The 18,115-nt window shown below is 39.2% G+C and overlaps 1 protein-coding gene across 7 annotated transcripts in view; it reads left to right on the top strand.

Moving 5' to 3' along the window:
* KYNU (kynureninase) overlaps positions 1–18,115 on the top strand; it is a 95,002-nt gene that overhangs the window by 35,029 nt on the left and 41,858 nt on the right. For 3 of the 7 annotated variants that reach the window (XM_071810723.1, XM_071810722.1, XM_071810726.1), the window contains 3 exons: positions 4,979–5,168; positions 10,702–10,822; positions 16,579–16,661. In XM_071810723.1, the coding sequence (XP_071666824.1) occupies positions 4,979–5,168; positions 10,702–10,822; positions 16,579–16,661 (394 nt within the window). Of the gene's footprint in view, positions 1–40; positions 106–728; positions 846–2,298; positions 2,358–4,978; positions 5,169–10,701; positions 10,823–16,578; positions 16,662–18,115 lie in introns of those variants that run through there. The other 4 variants (XM_065841244.2, XM_071810725.1, XM_071810727.1 and 1 more) reach the window with 4 other exon arrangements.

The raw sequence follows: 18,115 nt of genomic DNA, 5'->3' as shown, positions 1-18,115 counted from the left end.
AGTCTGGAGGAGCCAGCACGTGACTGTGGCTGTTTCTTCATGCAACACCGAGTATTTGCACAAGAATTTCATCATCCCCCCTGAGGAGCGGCTGCCAACCGCAGGGTAACGTGGTGGTTTCACTATGGAGGGGAAGAGACGAGTTTTACATGTACAATTACTTTTAACGCCGAAACATTTCTTGACATGGAGGTCACTATGTGCCTAAATTACTTGAAGTAACTGGGTTTATTATAATTCCTCTCTGTCACATCCCCTTGCTGCAGCTGTGACACTGTGCTGTGTAACTTATTTAATTATACACTTGTGCTTGCTGCTGCGTGTCTGTAGCTAGGAATGCTATGAATATTTAGATTTTTCTTTCTCTGCAGTTCTGTAATTTCAACAAATTCACTGAAGTGTATTTAACCTGAAGTAATCTAGAACGTGTGTTGCTTTGGGCTGTGCTTTTTTTAGGAACTTCCTTCTGCAAAAATGTATTCACAAAAGCAATTTCATCCATGTAAAGACGAGAAGGAGAATCAGCCCTTACAGGCTGTGCATTTCTGTAGTTTTTCTTTGTTTGTTTTTAAAACAACTTCAATTCACAGTGTTATTGGTGCTTTGGGTGGGTGTATTTTGACTCAATTTTCCTTCCAAAGATTTCATGTGGACACTAACTTGGAAACGTCAAAGGTCCAGGGGTTGAACAGCATTTAGCAACCCGGTAAACAGCTATTGGAGGGCAGAAAGCGCAGCACATGCTATTCCCATGCTTCCACTCTTTTTTTCTGAAGATATTGATACAGCTTTTTAAGTAGCGATTCATTGTGTGCCTGTCAGCACTGTGCTGGGTAAAAAGACTTGTGAGTAACATCCTGGAATATTTTAAGAAAATGATTAAAGGGGGCGAGGGGACTTTTTTTTTTAATAAAGACATCAAGATACAATTATAGATGCAGGGTAGATATATAAAAATATTGTAAGTGGATCTAAAAATAGGATAAATTATCATTCCTATAATTAAGCCTAATGGACCTTCCTGTGTAAGTTTGATAAGATGGCTTGCTAATGTTCAAACTTTTTCTATTTAGCCAGTAAATATGCATAAAGGACAAATAGAAATAATTGCCAAGATATTTGCGTCACTTGTGTCTAATCCTCATTCTTTGTCTTTTATAGTTTTAAAATGGGAGATGAAGTAGTGGGGCTGATATCTCTGTGGATAAAATATGTAATAATGACTGTTTTCTTGATTTAAGTTGCGTATGCTCTTTTTGAAAATGAAAGATTGCCAGCAGTCAATGGTGAGTTCTTTGCACTGAATCAGTACGCAGTAGGGGCAAATCAAATAGTGCAAGGAAGTTTCAATGACAGGTAGAAATAAACACCCAAAGGCTTTTTCAGAGTAGGTGGTGAAGGGAAGTTATTTATCTTAAAATCTTCATTATTTTTACTCTAAATAGAGAGTATTTATTACGTATGCTGATTATTTTTACTTTAAGTTGTATGAAAAAATCCTGGTATGGAATCATGCTTATCAGAGTGGGAACTACGTTTTGCATTGATGGGGCTGAATTTTAGTTTGAAGAGGATACAAAATATAGCTGTGAATTAAATTAAGGTAATTGAATGGGATAAATGTGTGTTGTTCTTATACAAATGTATTCTTTTATACATATAGAAAGTAACAAATTATTGTAAAGTAATTGCATGGGACTCTATTCTCCAGCAATTAAAAAATTTAATAGTGTTGCTTGGCATGGAAAAGAAAAAGAAAACAAACACACAAACAAACAAAAAACAACACACAAAGACAACCAACCGACTAAAAAAAAGGTGAAGCAATTCTGGCGTTCCCTCTCTATGAAGTCTAATTCCCATTCAAAGGACAAAAGTACTTTCTTACTATGGTCTCAGAATTGGATCTCTGGGATTTCGTTCCTCAATAGGATTTTGATTGATTCTATTTTAGTAGTTTTATCTTATTTCATAACGTTCGTATTAAATCAGATACCTCTGAGCACTTAATCATTTTTAGCTTCTAGATCTTTGTATTTAATATTATATTTGGCTTTCAAAATTTAATAAAAATAAGAATCACAATAAATGTAAGTCATTGATCATATGCAGCAAACTACAGCAATGACAGGGAACCAAAAGCCTTATCCAGAAATCTTTGTCTGTAATAGAGACTAGTATAGACTTCAGTGGGTTTTGGGTCAGGCCTTGAATGGAAACAAAATGGCCTGGAATATCATAGCCATTAATCCACTGTAATAACCCTGTGTCATTATTGAAAAATAGTGACTAGCAAGACAAATGGGAAGATGCTGCACTCTGTTCATCTGGCATAAAGCAGAGAAGCTACAGACCAGGTGAGAGGGATCTGGTGTATAAAACCAAACTGTCCTTCAAGCACCCTTGTCATCCATCTCTTGATCATAAATTGCAAGGGAATTAACTGGCGTTGCCTGTGTGCGTGACAGGAGACAAAGGCTGGAGACTCCCAAACCTTCCTCATAGGCTCCATCCAGGAGAGAACACAGGTGATGGCAACGGCAATGCTGCACTGTCCCCCTTCTAGGGACCAGGGGAGCTGAGCGTCACTGAACAAATATCCCTGACTCAAGTGAGTCATCTGTTTACAGAGATTAAAAGGCCCTTTCACTTACGTCAGGATCTTTGTCACTGGAAAGCAAAAAAATTCCAGGCATTAATGTGAGAGGAAAGGAGAATGACTGGGTAGAAAAGATTGCATAGACCCTGTCACCTTTACATCTGGAAGGAGACAGTCATAAAGACCTGATTTCTAATTCCTTTTCCAAGGCTTGTTTCCATAATTTGCCTTAAATGCTGATTACTAACAATAGAGGACTATATCTTGATTATGTGTGTATGTACTGAACATTCTTTGATAACGCCTTTGGGATTGGGACTCCAGTGCTAGTGTTGTAAATCAAAGAAATAAGCCTTTGGAAACAAGAAGTGTTCCACTTTTCAAGTGTTGATCCCAGTACTGCTTGAAAATAAATCCTGATTTATTGATTAAGTTGGATGTGATGATTCCAGCCAGCTCAGCTGCTTTAGCATCACACCCAACTACTTGTCCAGGTGAAGCCCTTTGTCTTCTAGAAGCCTTGAAAAACACTCTGAGAACCAAGGTGTTAAAGTATATTTTTTCAACCATTTTTGCCCTTTTATTTTCCTTTTTACCAGCTAAGGGATGATTAGGATGAATATGTGGGAATGATAAACTTGGTGACAATGAGGAGGTGTGACAAGGATATCTTCAGTACCTCCCAGGGGCCGGTGAACATTAGCTATTGAAAACAATGATCTTAAAAAGCTCTACTGGCTATTTATTTATTTTATTCATTTTTAAAACTGTACATGCTGGTGAGAGAGGAAAAATTGCTACTGTGTGAGCTATCAAGTCTGAAAGGGAAAAAGAATATGTTCTTATCATAAACTAAATGGACAGCCTATTAAACCAGGTAACTAGCATCATGCTGGCCATTTGGCTAAAGTATAAACAGGTTTGGATTAATTGGCTGTAATGAGGTTGTGCTATCTTGGGGCTTATGTTTAAATATCACTTTTCCTTCCCGTATGTGTCGACGAAGCTCTTCTGGATGGTTTTCAGGCGTTGGCATAAAAATTTTATAAAAAAGACTAATCTACATTTATGCATTTGTACCATAAAGACAAAAGTGTCATAAGGGATTTAATTTTTAACAATGTCTATAACTTGGAACATAACCTGTCACTGACTCTCAGAACCGCTCTTCCACAAAAGCGTAAGCTTGATTAAGTGGGAATGAATGTGAAGCTCAGCTGGTTGCAACCCACATAATCACGTGTTGTTCTCTCCACAGCTTGTTTCTGGACAACTATCAATAATATGCTATTGGTTATAAGAAAATAGAGCTGTTACTTATAGAGGGTACATACTTTAAGAGTTTTCTTTCTCAAACAGAAGGAGAACGCTATATTTTCTAGTGACTCTACGTGTATTATGTGCTAAACTGTGCTATTTCTACCTATGGCCCTAAAGTTTCTTTGTTGTACCAAAACTCTTGGGGATGTTAAAAAGGCAGATGATATCATGTGGTCTAACTATTAGGGTTCCCACCAAGTGACTGGTGAGCCTCCTGCAACAAATCACAGCAGGCAGCGCCGGCCAAGTGTTGCCCTCAAGTACAGAGTGTGTGTCATAAATTTTCTTTGCCGATGGATCTGTAAAGCCAGGTGCACAAATGCGGTGTTGAACGTACCTGTGTCTCTGAGCATTGCAGTTACAGGACTATTCTACTTAAAAAGATCAACGAGCTTGTAGATTTTGCAGGTACATTTTCGAATATTCTGTTAGAAACTGTGGTCTGTCATGTTTGCTGCATGGCTTGGGCTTCTCTCTTTTCCCAAGAAAAACGGAGCTGTAACACCAGGGTATTCATTGTAACTAGAAGGAAGTATTAATTTAAGGTTTTGGTCTTGAAAGCTCCGTTTTAATGGTATGTTTGCTCTGCTCTGGTATGTGAGTGTGGCTGTACACAAACACCCTTCCTATTTCTAAGAAAAGCTGAAAGATGCTGAACCTTGTACAGCCTGGAAGCGACTTCAGTGTATCTGTGCACCTGCTATTTTTAGGAGCACAGACTGCAGAAACAATCGTGCTGCCTCTGGCTTTGAGATCTCAAAACTGTGAATGACACTTCAGGGTTTGTAACTGCTGCTGGTCTGGTGGGAGAATTTAGAAGCTGCTGATGTAGCTTAAAATGGGAACAGCATTGTATCTATAGAGGGTGGGGAAAAAAAGAGGTGCCTTGGAAATACTTGAATTGATCAGTTTTGCCATTCTATTCAAATGCTTCACTTTTTAAAAGCTTTATATCAAGTCAGTTTGGGTCTTGAATGATGCAGCTTTAGTGGCTGCTTATCAGCCACTGGTGAATATGCAGACTGCAGAAGCTAAACTGTGGCGTTTTTCATTTTTAAGGTGAAATTGAACGACCTGAAAATGGATCCGTCTTCTCCTGTGTTACCAGCAAACATTTTAGAACAAACTGCCTTGCGGCTAGGATGCAGTCCCACAGACAAGGAACTTGCTTTTCACTTAGATGAAGAAGATGAGTTAAAGCATCTTCGTGAATGTTTCTTTATCCCAAAAGTCAAGGATCTGCCTCCAAGTAAGAATTGTAATTACAGTGGGGAAATGGGTGGAGAGGGTGGGGTTTTGCATCTTCCACATGTGTTTATCACAAAACCTTGGAAATCGTTGTTGCTTATGAGATAATTGAGCAATTGCAGTCGCATCTGAGCACAGTGTGTCCCTGATGTTGCTAAATCAATCCATCAACTTATTCTAGCACCAGAAGCTTTATGTTCTCATTCCCATCCTGAGTTAAATGTGAGGATACAGTACTTACACAGTGCTTATGCTGTCAGTCAGCTGCTTTGAACAATATAGTGACTGATTGAAAATTACAGGCAGAAGCTTTTCTATCTAATGGTGTGAAACGGCAATGTAGCTTACAATAGTTCAAACTAGTTGCTTCCTCAGTGTAATATAGTTTGATATTATCTATCTAGTCACAATTATTTTAGTTAATGAAAGAGATGGTACATGCACTATGTTAGTAATAAGGCATAAATGTTAGTAGTAGAGATTATTTTCTTCTGGAGGCTGAATAGAGGATTATGCCTTAGAATGAATAATTGATCTGAGCAAGTAATTAATACTGAAACCTTTTAGTTGAAGATCTTTCCTAATTTTCTCATGAATTGTCTGCAAATAGATAACTGCACATGGCTTCAATGTGGTTGTGCGAAATGGCTCTCAAAATTTGCCCCCTCATTCAGGGTCTGTAGGTTGTTTTGAGGATGTGGTGGCGTACCTGGCCATGGGTGCAGGGATACCTTTGATCTATTTAGAGAGGACCTGGTGTGCGCTCCCAGCCCAGAAAAACTACAAAACATTTCCATGTAGTTTTTTTCTATACCTACACCTGCTGGTGTGTCCGGTCAGAATTATGCAGAGAAACCTGCTGGGAGCACCTCTGGAGCCAGCAAGGTCCTGGGATCTTCTCAAGCTTCCCAAGTCCTGTCTGGGTTTATTTTCTGCTCACATGTCAAGTACATGGGGAGCAAAAGCTGTGCAGCTCTGCAGTCCCTGGTCATAGCACATGGGAAGCTGAAGAAATGGCATATTATTGCCTTAGATGGTGAATGTATATAGGTATAGTCTTTCTCCTTTTTTATTTGCCTTGACAGAAAGCATCAATTAAAAATTAAAGGGAAAAAAAAAAGTCATAGAACTTGCTTGCAAAACGTTTTCGTCTTCTAATAAATGCAGATTCAATATTCTGCAGATATTTTTCTGAAAAGAACAGTAGTGGTAGTACGTGAAAAATTACAAGTACATTGACCAAGTTATATCCAGTAAAGATCTCTGGTAGAAAATGGTACCAATTGTCTGAATTCCTGGACATCTTTTGAAAGTATCTTTGTCTTCAGTATGTTTCTGCCTAGCAATGATGAATGTTGCGAATGCAGCCTGCTCGTGCCCCTAGGACATGGGGGTGATAAATCTTAGTGCTCTATGGACTAGTGGTATTGGCTTATCTTTCCTCGCATTTAAATTCTTGGGTTTTGCTATTTATATTATTCAGAGCGGAACTGGACACTTTACAAATATTTAAACGAAGTGCTTCCTCTGTATGGAGGAGGTTTTCTCAGCCTGTCTGCCAAAAAAGTCTTTATTTCTCTGTTTTTCCCTGGTTGCTTACAAGGGTTTCTTAAACCCCATCTGTTTGTTTATGACTATTCTGTCCTGAAAACCAGTTCTGCTGCCACCATGTTGCTGGTGCACAATCCCCAGTGCAGTGTAGGTACAGGAGATGCAGAACATCCCTCAGAAGCTGGGAAGATGTTGGACTCCAGCCGTGTCTGTGGTTCCAGTGTGTCAAATGTCCCTCAAGAATACAAAAAGTCACTTTTCAGTGTGGTGTCCCAGCAGCTTCAGATTAAAGAATCTATCTTCTGAGAAGCATATAGAGGTTGCAATACCCCTGTGGCAGTTACCATTGCTTCCCTTCCAACCTCCATTATTGTTTGTTTTTCCATAACTATACTATTTAGACCCAAAGACTGCTGATATTTATTTTTCCCCCCCAGTTACTATAATATGTAGTCCCAAGACTGTGGATATATATGTTTTAGTGAAGATAAGCAGCCTACAAAGTTGTACCAGTTGAATAACACAGAGAACCCATCAATCCTGTGTTGCCAAATTGAGGGGTTTTTGCCTCCTCTTTTTCCCTTGTCTCTGTTCTCTGTGCTTCAGCTGTCATCAGGAACAGCTTACCCACTGAAACACAGCAGGGGTGTAAATATATATATTTATTTACATTCTGTGTCTATACCGTACAGACAGATCTCCCATGACATTTATCTGAGCACAGGAGCGGATCCCAGATAACGTGCTTCTGAAGATAAATGTCATTACAGATATTAGCCATCAAACATTCTTTATGTATTTACATAAAACATTACAATAAGGTTCTAAAATGAAGCCTTACAAGAAGCAGACGAGAATATCCATAGGAGACAACTGTAAGATGATGTACGTAAAAATATTTAGAAAGTCATTATAATAGTTTAATTTAGTTATCAACTTATAAACTGTCACAGTGGTTTATTTGTTATATCAATCAAGTGGAAAGCACTAGCGGACTAACTCTCTGGTAAACCTTTGAATTTTCATGTTCAAGCATGAGGGACGAGGCTCAGGTGAGCAAATAGTAAAAGATGACAGCAGAAGATTTAAATAGGTGTTTGCATCTCCTCGCTGACAACAAAGCTTCTTTAATGCCTTTTTGGTGCACTGGGGGGAAGTAGAAATGACTGGATTGCGGCTGGGCACCAAATCACCAATCTGATTAAGGCTATGGCTTGTGCTTTGTCATCTTGTAAAGGAAGAGAACATCATTTGGGTTTCTCGGGAATAAAAAGGTGTCCCAGACTGAATGTGTTGAGCTGTATTTCCCTGAAGAGATGGTTAAAGGTAGTGGTTAATCATGAATCCGGCTCTTTGTTTGGAGGGCTTGTGAGGGGGCATAGGAAGGTGTCAAAGAAGTGATCTTTTATCTTTCAACAAGGGACAGGACTCAGCATCTAAACAGATTTAGTCCTACCTTTCTGGTTAATAGAAACTTTGTGTTTTTCCCTTCTGTTTGGACTGAATATTTCTGAAAATTAACTTGCTTTTTCTTTGAGGTTTAAAAAGTATAGAAATACATCTTCAATGTGGATGAATGGCTATATATAGTATGCAAATTAATGTATAACATCTGACTAATCTGAGTAGGTGTGATAATAATTTATAATGTATCTAATTAATCTTAATGTAAATTGTTGTTCCTTTTTTAATATATTTTTTAAAGCTTTTATTCAGGCTACTGTAAGAACACGCTTCAATAATTATCTCCTGTTTTGCACCAGTCATTATTTCATCAGTTGTGCTTATTTCCTATTAGAATATTTCAATATGCATTCAATGTCAACAGCAGCTCCTCCAGAAACAAAAAGGGCCAATACTGTGAGAGGTGAAGGTGGTGTAATTTGGGGAAAGACAATTGTAAGGCTGAAGAAGACAAAGGCTTTACTGTAAAGATCATCACTGTGACTGAGAAAGTGTTGGAGCACAAGGGTGTGTTGTGCTGGTCAGGAGTTGTGAAATGATAAAGATGCTGCAAAAAACAAACCTGTTTTCTGAAGCAGCAGTGGTTCATAATGAGTCTTAACGATGTCAGAGAGGGGGAAGTAAAAGGCTTTTTGTGAATAGGGCAAGAGTACAGTCCAATACAGAGTTGGTAACATGCCAAAAATAAAAAGAAAAAATATCCAAAAAACCAGGTGTAAAGGTAAAAAAAATATTGAATAGGTAATGTGACTCTCTCCAAGAGTGACCCAAGAGGCATTTTTATTTAGAGAGGATTGTGGTGCAAGAAAAGCTAACTTGTAATTCCTTACCTGTACGAATGCTTGATTGGAACATAAAGAGTATTAGCGAGATTTAGAGCTTTCAAATTTGTGCGCAAAGGTCCTACTCTCTATTCCCAATGAGACAGTATTATTGTGTTTCTTGATAGGAAAAGAACTGTTAATAGAACCAATTTAGGAGCATGGATAATATTTATGCCTCTCTGTTTTCATTCATATTAGAATAGAGATGAAAACCAGATATAGTATCTGTAAAACAGATTAGGCTCAAATTGCTCTCTGACTTATGCTTTTTAAAAGCTTCTAAAACTTTAATTAAGAAATTACCCACGTTGTCTATACGTCTGAAAAATGTGTTTCTGGTGAAGTTTAATGAAGTTGGCAACTGTTAGTGCAAAAGGTAGTAAGAGACCTTTTTCAGGCATCTAATCTGTTTTTCTACAGCCCTAAGAGAAAATTTTCACAGATGGCAATGCAATCTAATAATTCATTTCTAGGATGTATCTTAACATATTCATTAATTTGATCTGTCTTCTGAGGTATATTGTCTATATTTAAGTAAAATATATGTAGCGTTAGCTTTTGGGGCATTGTAAGTATGTGTACAGATGACTTTAAATTACTTACTACTTCTAGAAGGTCACCATCACTTGTCCCTCCAAGAATCTCTAACATGAGGAATAATAGAAAAAGGCAATATTTGGATTGATAGATGATGACATGGGGTAATTAGGTTGTTCAGAACCTCACTAGAGCTATTATTTATAAATTTCTACTGCCTTGCTTTTCTCCTAATCATTGAAAGGATTTGTCAACATAGATTTACCCCTCCTCAGATGATGACATGAAGTGCAGCCCACAATATATGCTGACAAGACAGGAACTTTTGAGGCTGCTTTAAAATATTCACTGCAATGACTACGTTTTTTTCTAAATAGCGGTTTAACCATGCAGGAAGACCTTACATGAAAGACACAGATTTACTTATTCTTAGCTTTTATTAAATGCGCGATGCAAATAGTTTCACGACTCAGAGTAGGAATGTATTAATGATGGAAGAAAAGCGGATAGCCTGGTCAGGAAAATGCTTCCTCTTCACTCACTGTTGGTTACAAACCTGACAAAAATCAGTGCCAGCTGCTACTTCACACACAGCCCCAGAGACCTGGAGATTTAATGCTGCCTGAACTCACATTAGCTCCAGAACAGGTATCGATGAGCTAAGCCAAAAAGTGCAGGAGGACAAGGGGAAAATACCTGCTTGCAAATTGCTTGTCTTCCTCCTTAGGCTGTACTGGGCATTGGGGAGGTTGCACCTCAAATCCTGGGTTCTGTTTTGGACCTCTCATCACAAGAAAGACCTTGATGTACTGGAGCGAGTTCAGAGAAAGGAACGGAGCTGCTGAAGGGGCTGGAGCACAAGTGTGATGGGGAGAGACTGAGGCAACTGGGGGGTTCAGCCTGGAGAACAGGAGGCCTCAAGTTGCATCAGGGGAGGTTGAGGTTGGATCTTGGGAACAATTTCTTCCCAGGAAGGGCTGTTGGGCATTGGAACAGGCTGCCCAGGGCAGCAGTGGAGTCACCATCCCTGGAGGTATTCAAAAGATGCGTAGATGCCTTTTTGAGGACATGGGTTAGTGCCAGTGTTAGGTTGATGACTGGTCTCAATTATCTTGAGGGCCTTTTCCAACCAAAATGATTCCCTGATTCCCTCCACAGCTGATCTGAGCCTGGTAAATGGAGAGGAGAGCTGCATATACTTCATTGGAAATTCTCTTGGGCTCCAGCCAAGAAAAGTTAAAACTTACTTGGATGAAGAACTGGACAAATGGGCTCGAACGTGAGTACACTGCAGGGTACGCAGGATGTTAACCTGTGCTTTGATTTTATTTTGGGATCTGTCTTGGAAATGCTGGAATAGAAGAATAGAGTGTTAAAACCATCACAACCCCAGAGTAAAACCTGTTCAGTATTTCACTACTGCTATTTATATCTCCTTTAAAGGTATGAGCAGTAAAGCAAACAGAAAACTTCCAGCTGTGATAATCTGTGCTGTGAGGAAATATAGGGAGGCAGAAGAGGCAAAACTGATTCTGCTAACCAGGCAGCCTTGTTTCAGTAGAAACAGTCTAGATGGAGGCTTCACAATGTAAATGTGAAAACTCTGTAGCTGCTGATTCCCTTATTAATATATGGATGCTGTGGGTTAATAGAAGTGGCTTAGTGTTTCCTATTTATTACTTGTATTCTTAAAAGTGAGAAGGTTGAGAATGAATGGGAATGAATCTGAACTTTGGGAAGCACTCGTTCCCCCGGTTATTCATTCAGCACAGCACTACAGCTTCTCCAGTCATTTGAAAAAATTGCAACCCCGTCCATTTCTGTTTGATTATCGTACTTTATCAGGGAAACAGCTGAGCTCTTTCAGAAGGTAAAAGTCAGATAGCGCTCTTATCTGTTAGAGTGATGCACTGGGAGTGCAAACATATCTCAGCTCCTTCGCTGTACCTTTGCATTGGTTCACTTCCGTTCTTATGTTTGTCTTTGCTACAGTGAAGGATGTTTGTTTGTTTGTTTTGTTTGTTTGTTTTCCTCAATGATAATAAAAAACCCAAAAGAAAAGAGTAGGCCTTCAGTAGCTGTATCTAAGGGGGAAATATGGCTGAACATGATTTTAAGACATTAGGAGACAGGTAGCAAATCTAGAAAGGCTGTTTGTTAAAAATACAGCACAGGCCCATACACCTTACCCAGAATAAATCAGAATGTTTGAAAACAAAACAACCCAAGCCCCAAACTAAACCAAACGAAAACTCACTGCAAAATCCTGCTAGCTGCAGATGTGCCTCAGGCAACTGAGAGAGTCAGGATAAGGTCAGGTTAATTTTCAACAGAGCAATGCATGTTTGAAGATGCTGATGGATAAGGTGCTGGTGGCTGCAAAGGAATAGATGGTTGGAGATGCACAAATAGGTGCTTTTATTTCAGTCAACAAGGGCAGCTCAGTAAAATCCTGTCTAAGATAGTAGTTGTGACCAGCCAAAGCCTGTTCAATGGGTCGTGTGTTGGCAATCTGGAATTCAGTGTCTAAGCCTTAGATAAATAAATAGTGAGAATCTAACAAATGGCATGCAAACTAGGTACATCCTTCAAGTCAGCAATGATATAGATTCTGACTCTCTTATAAATTGGTTTATCGCATTTTCTGTTTTGCTCTGTCTGGGGACTCATCTCAAATAGCTGCTATACTTGTCTATTTAAACGTTTTTCAGTGCATATAGCTGATGGCAAGAGTGAAAAGGACGATTACACAGTGTCTGTTGTCAAGGGCAGGGAAGCTCATAGCTTTAGCTCTGTGTGGTGACAGGAACTCATTATAAGGCCTGGAGAGAACGAAGTCTTTTCATGCATTTCTTTCTTGTTGTGTTCCTTCTTACAGTGTCACTGTCCCTTTTTACTCCTCCTGCACTTAAATGGTGGGTTACAGTTTTCTGCTCTTACATCTGCCTCCCACATACCTGTTCTGTCTTTGTGTTCTTTCTTTCCGTGTTCCTCTTTTTAGTGCTGATGTATAAAAATTACAAATTCAAGCCACTGGCATTCTTTGCATGGATTAAAAAAGAGCCTTTCAGACTTCATCTTTCTGTTTTCAGCTAAATCCAAGATTTATTGAACAAGGGGCAAAAGGAATGAAGAGTGGCATCTTCCATGCTTAGCCTAGAGTAATCAATAATCCATTATTTTGAATCTAGAAGACCAAGGTTGAAGTGACTTTTTTGGTTGGGTAAAGGCCAATAGGTGCTTTGCGGTGTCTTGTTTTCCCTTTCTCAACTATTTAAGCAATTAATGTGTTTTATAGAATCATTATTGCATGTGAACATACTCGCTGCAGCGGGGGGTGTCTCTCACATCCAAGTAACTCATTAAAATGGAACTATTTAAACATAAGAGAGTCTAATGTAGCCAGTTATGCTGAAAGGCTGGTGGGGTGACTGGGGAGTGGAGAACCTGCTGGATGGAAGTTTTGAGGATGAGAGTTGTTGAGTAGAGGAAAATGAAGACAGAAAAAGGAAAAATGGTTGTTCTCTGTGAGTGTATCAAGGGGTAAATAAAGGGGAGAAAAAAAAGAGCCACTTACGTGAAATAACATGCTGGCACAGCAAATATAAACAAGGAGTGAATAAACTGAGCCTAGAAACTAAATATAAACTTCTAAGCATTGAAGCAGTGTGACAAAAAGCTTCTGACATGAATGTGGTAGATAAAAAATTCCAAGTCTGTGTGGCAGGCTTTACAATATGGCACCTGCAGCAGCAAAGGACTGTTTTCAGAGATTCCAAAGGTATCTTTTGGTTCTATGTGCTGAATTAATCCTGCAAGACATAACAGTCCTGCAAGCAGGAGTGCAGCTTGGCAGGCTGGGTCATATTCTGTTTGACAGACCCGCTTCTCCTGCCGTTCGGCGGGTGTCATCTCAGTATTTGTGCCTTTCAGCAGGTTGTATGTTAGAGCTGTAAATGTCTGGTTTAATGCTCTGGGTTTTTTAGTTTTGCCTTCAATCTACCACTCCATACAGTTCTTTTTCTTTGGATATGTCTCCCTTTCTTTTGGCTATTTCTGTGCTCGAAACCATCATCAAACTGAAGAGTCTGTATTGGCTCATTAAGTAACTTGCGTCATTTTTGGCAAAGAAACAAGAAGGAAATTTCTACTTGAAGAAGATTTGGATGAGCACAGAAGATTCCTGAAACTGGCAATTAATTTAAATCCCTTTTGTTACCGCCTTTGAAACCCTGGGATCACATTGGAAAATGTGTTTCTAGCTCCCCTAGTGAGCTTTAAATCAACCAGACCTCAGTGAATAAAATGTGGCATTGTGATTTCTTGCCAAATTGAAAATAAAATGGTAACCGGCTAAGAAATTAGCTGGTGTGATGGGAAAGCCTCACAGTAGTTTAAGAAATAGTTCTGTTTGTATGATGCTTTATGATTTGATGGGCTATGTTTTGTATTCATTAATTTGGGTGCCTTGATTTAAGTCTCTCTTGCTACCTAGGGTGCAGTGGAAACAAAATGAGACGTAGGTTCTCTGTGTCTGAGGGGAATGCCAGAAGCACTGCAGTTGTGTCCTTAAAGATTATTACCCCCAGTGCCTACCAGAGCTGAGAGTGGGGTGGCATAATATACAGAGACATAAATTCTCTGAGGCAGAGCATAGAATTTTACAACCTAAGTGTAATAGGATGTATTGTGCCATCAGCAAAGGCTACAGAGTTTCATGTGATTAAAATTAAAAAAAAAAAGGGTCCAAGAATATGCCTTTAACTACCATTTTAGCAGCAATAATTTTTGTCGCTTGGCATTTATATTGGCCATCAAGAGGGAGGCAAGCTGTAAGCTGTGCCATAATAATAATAATATGAATAATAATTAATACTGTCTCTCTCCTCTTTCAATATGCTTAAATTTCTCTGTTTTCTTTTGAAAATAAAATATTCTCATGCCCAAAAATCTCATATCTGTTTTCATGACAACTTGGAAATTTATTCTGAAATTTTGTTAGTCCTGTGTGCTGGTAGAGAGAGCTTTCATCAGTAAATTCCCATTAGAAAGGACACTAATGGCTATAAAATCAGAAAAAGCTAATGAAAGAGAATCCCATAGGTAGTTAGGGTTTCTTTTTCCCATCTTATTACGTTCACTATCCTCTTTCAGAAATACAGATCCCCTCAGGCTGGGAGCCACTGAAAATCTTTGGTTTTTTTCTTTAATTTATTTTAATAGTCTGTATTATCCAGAAGTCTCTTGATGACTATATTACAGTTAAGAATAAGAAGGGAAATTAGAAATAAATGTCTTGCTGTTTGTGAAACACATACCATTGTCTTCAGGGAAAGCAGCTGCATTATGGTCTGATGGAAGGAACTTTTAGCACTAATCCTGCCCCTTATTGCGTCTTCTCCCCTACCCACCTACTGCCTTTATTCCTCATCTATTAAATGTTCCTGCAAATGAGTGCTATTTCACACTGCCCGCTTTTCTGCTATCAAGGTCTCATCAGAGAGCAGTTCTAAAGAGGAGAAAAGTGGTCAGATAGGCTACCATGACCTTAAAGCAAACTAAAGATTGGGGTCCTTCTTGTTGTCTGTGTGGGGCTGGACCTGTTGAACGTAGGGAGGATATTTTTATTTGAGAAGTCCAGCGTGACCTCTTTCAGCTGTTGACCTAAACCAGTTCAAAAGCAAATGGCATTTCGTAGAGATAAGAGGCTTGAAACAGTTAATACAAATTGTGCTTTATGCATCAGTTCTTTTCTTTAGGACCACAGTTCTTTTGGAAATATTCCTAGGGGGCGTGGATTAGACCCACGTCGATCAGAAAGGATCTGAGTGTAAAACATCCAGGTAATTTGTGTGGGAGACAGAACAAAATTCTACTTGAGAAGGTAGGAGGTGGACAGGGAAAACCAATCTTTTAAATGGCCTTAAGCATGGGGGTCTAGCTGGTAGTGTCTCATGCACCCTCCTTTCTGATGTCTTAATCTGCCACAGGGCTTCTCATGATTTTGAGTAGACATTGTGTGCCTGTTCTTCTTTGAAAGATTTATTACTTCCTCTTTTTTTCTTTTTTTTTTCTCTCATCACAGCCTTTAGGGCTTTTTTAATTTTTTTTTTTTTTTTCTCTACCCAGTATTCTATTGTTTTTATCCCTGTTTTGAAGCCGTTTTATACTTGATTTGCCTCAGCCACATGCAGCCTGGCATTTCTGACTCTACAAGTACCCTGTGGTGCTCAGCAAATATGAAAATCATCCAGTGTGAGATGGAAGCCCAGGGCAATGTATCCCTGGATTAGCACCATTATGACTTTGCTCAATCTGCTTTAATTTGCATTTAAATCTGTATGTTATATCTTGCATGTTTGAGAAATTTTGCGACTTTATGTATGCACAGTGGCTACTTCAGAAATCTGCTTCTATACCACATTTGAAGCAAAAATTAGTTCAGAGCACTTAATCCAGAACTGAATGTACATACCTGTCACTCCAGGGTAGCAACACATTCAGGTTTAAGGTGCCTTTATGATCCACCACAGACAGGAACAGTTTTGCAAAATAAAGTTTTTAAATGTCCTCAGTCAAACTAAAAAGCTTTATGAACACTCAGATCTAGAACTATTTGGCAGGAAGAAGAGCAGCTATAAAAATTAGCAAGCAGCAATGTTTGAGCAGGTGCTTCCCTGCATATACATTAAGTACCTGCTGGTATATGCAGAAGGGTGAGTTCAGACAGGAGATTCAGGAGTATAGAAATTGTTTCTGACAATAAATATTTCTTTCAGGGAGCAAGGCAGTATTCAAGTCTACCATCCTCTGCACTGTATGATGGTCAGCTAGGAATAGAGTAGCTCTACAGGGTGACCTCTTCTTTCTGTGTAGTTATTGTGAACTGGAGTTAGCAAAACACCACCATTGAGCCCTTTCCTGGTGTGCCTTTCTCCTTCTCCTCCTCCAGATGTGGGATCTCCGAATCACGTGTTTCCTAGGACTGATCCAAAGAGAACAGCGTATGTTTTAATTGTGTACTTCTTTTTTCAGAGGTGTCCATGGCCATTTCAATGGTCAGCGCCCATGGGCTTTGGCAGACGAGTGCCTCGTGGACCTGATGGCTGAGCTGGTTGGTAGGTGTGAGCTGCAAGGAAAAAAATCTTTCTCCAGAAATGAAAGCAAATTTGGTTTCTTTAAAGACTGAAAGTCCCGCAACTCTGTAACTGGTATTTAGTTTCTTGAATTCTTTTGTTTCAATAGTAGATTTCTGGATGCCCTGTGCGTGGACTAATACTTTATTTTAAGACTGCAAGTGATTTAAGATATGAATGTATGTAATAATGTATAAGCATACGCATATCATGAAACTGATTGCAGCAAAGGTTTCTTGAAGCATCATAAACCACTTGGTCCAACACATGAAGCCCTTTTAAAGGGCACTTGGCGTTACAGATTTTCAGTCTCTCTCCTAGAAACGAACCAATGAACTTTCCCCTTTGAAAAACTATTTCTACCAAGACATTTTCTGCTTTTCCTCCTTTCCCTGCCGCTAAATCCAGCCTCATATTTGAGAACTGCTTATGTCAATGAAGCAGATAATTGGGGCAGGACCTGCTATTTGTAGGCTCCCATTACCCTACCGTGCCCCTTGAGGAGCCTGCGGTGCTGTGGGACCTCAGCACTAAATGCATCTGGTTATTCTGGAGATTAAAAAGGGGCCCTGGAGATTTCTGGTGAGTTTGCCAGCCATGAAAGTAGTTGTCTGAGTCTGAATGCAAATGTCCTCTATTGCCTCTTACTCTAACCTGTGTGTAGTTGCTGAAATAATCTTTCACTGGGATTTCCTTCAGAGTTCTTGCTGCAAGAAGGGGGAAGAGAAATGATCTTGGCAGGGTTTCTCACAGACCCCTTTTCTACCCTACAGCTGTTGTCAAGGCTAGGTTTGTAGATTCTAGTGGGATTTGGCCAGTATTTCAAATTAGCTGTTGAAGGCAGCTGTCGATACTGCCTGTCTGAACTGAATTATCACGTATTCATTTGTACCTTCACTAAGGAAAAACGCTACAGATAAGTTGACCTACTGTATGCTAGATATTGTCTTGTAATTTCTCCTCCAACTATAGACAAATGTTCGGTGAGAAAGTTGTTTTTTCTCTCCTTCAAGAGAAGCAAGTGGAGACCAAACAACTGGAAACAGACATTAAGGAATGCTAATCTATATATTTATAAATAAAGTTACTTCCTGATTTCTTCACGAAGTTTCCAAATAGCATAGAACAAATACAAGAAAATATTGTTATAGTTGGTCTATCCATGATGTAAGCACTAGGTTAACAGGAGTGTGGGTACACTGGGAATTGCTGGATGGAGCGATCCCATCTGCGGAATGAAACAAAAACCAAAATGCTGATTGGTTGTTCTGATTTTCAGAGTTGATACTGTAGTACCCAGTATTGCTCAGGAGGTTAAGAAATTACTTTTCTTGCTTTCATTACCTCCAAGGGCAAGTTCAGTACATCCATCCATTAACTATCATGTAATATAAAAATTTGAGAATATGAAGAGGTGGAGGGTGTTGAAATGCTGA

The sequence above is a fragment of the Patagioenas fasciata genome, chromosome 7, assembly GCF_037038585.1.
Source record: "Patagioenas fasciata isolate bPatFas1 chromosome 7, bPatFas1.hap1, whole genome shotgun sequence".
In the NCBI taxonomy this organism is placed as follows: Eukaryota; Metazoa; Chordata; class Aves; order Columbiformes; family Columbidae; genus Patagioenas; species Patagioenas fasciata.
The sequence above is the reverse complement of the archived record's forward strand: the minus strand, read 5'-3'. Positions and strand labels throughout refer to the sequence as shown.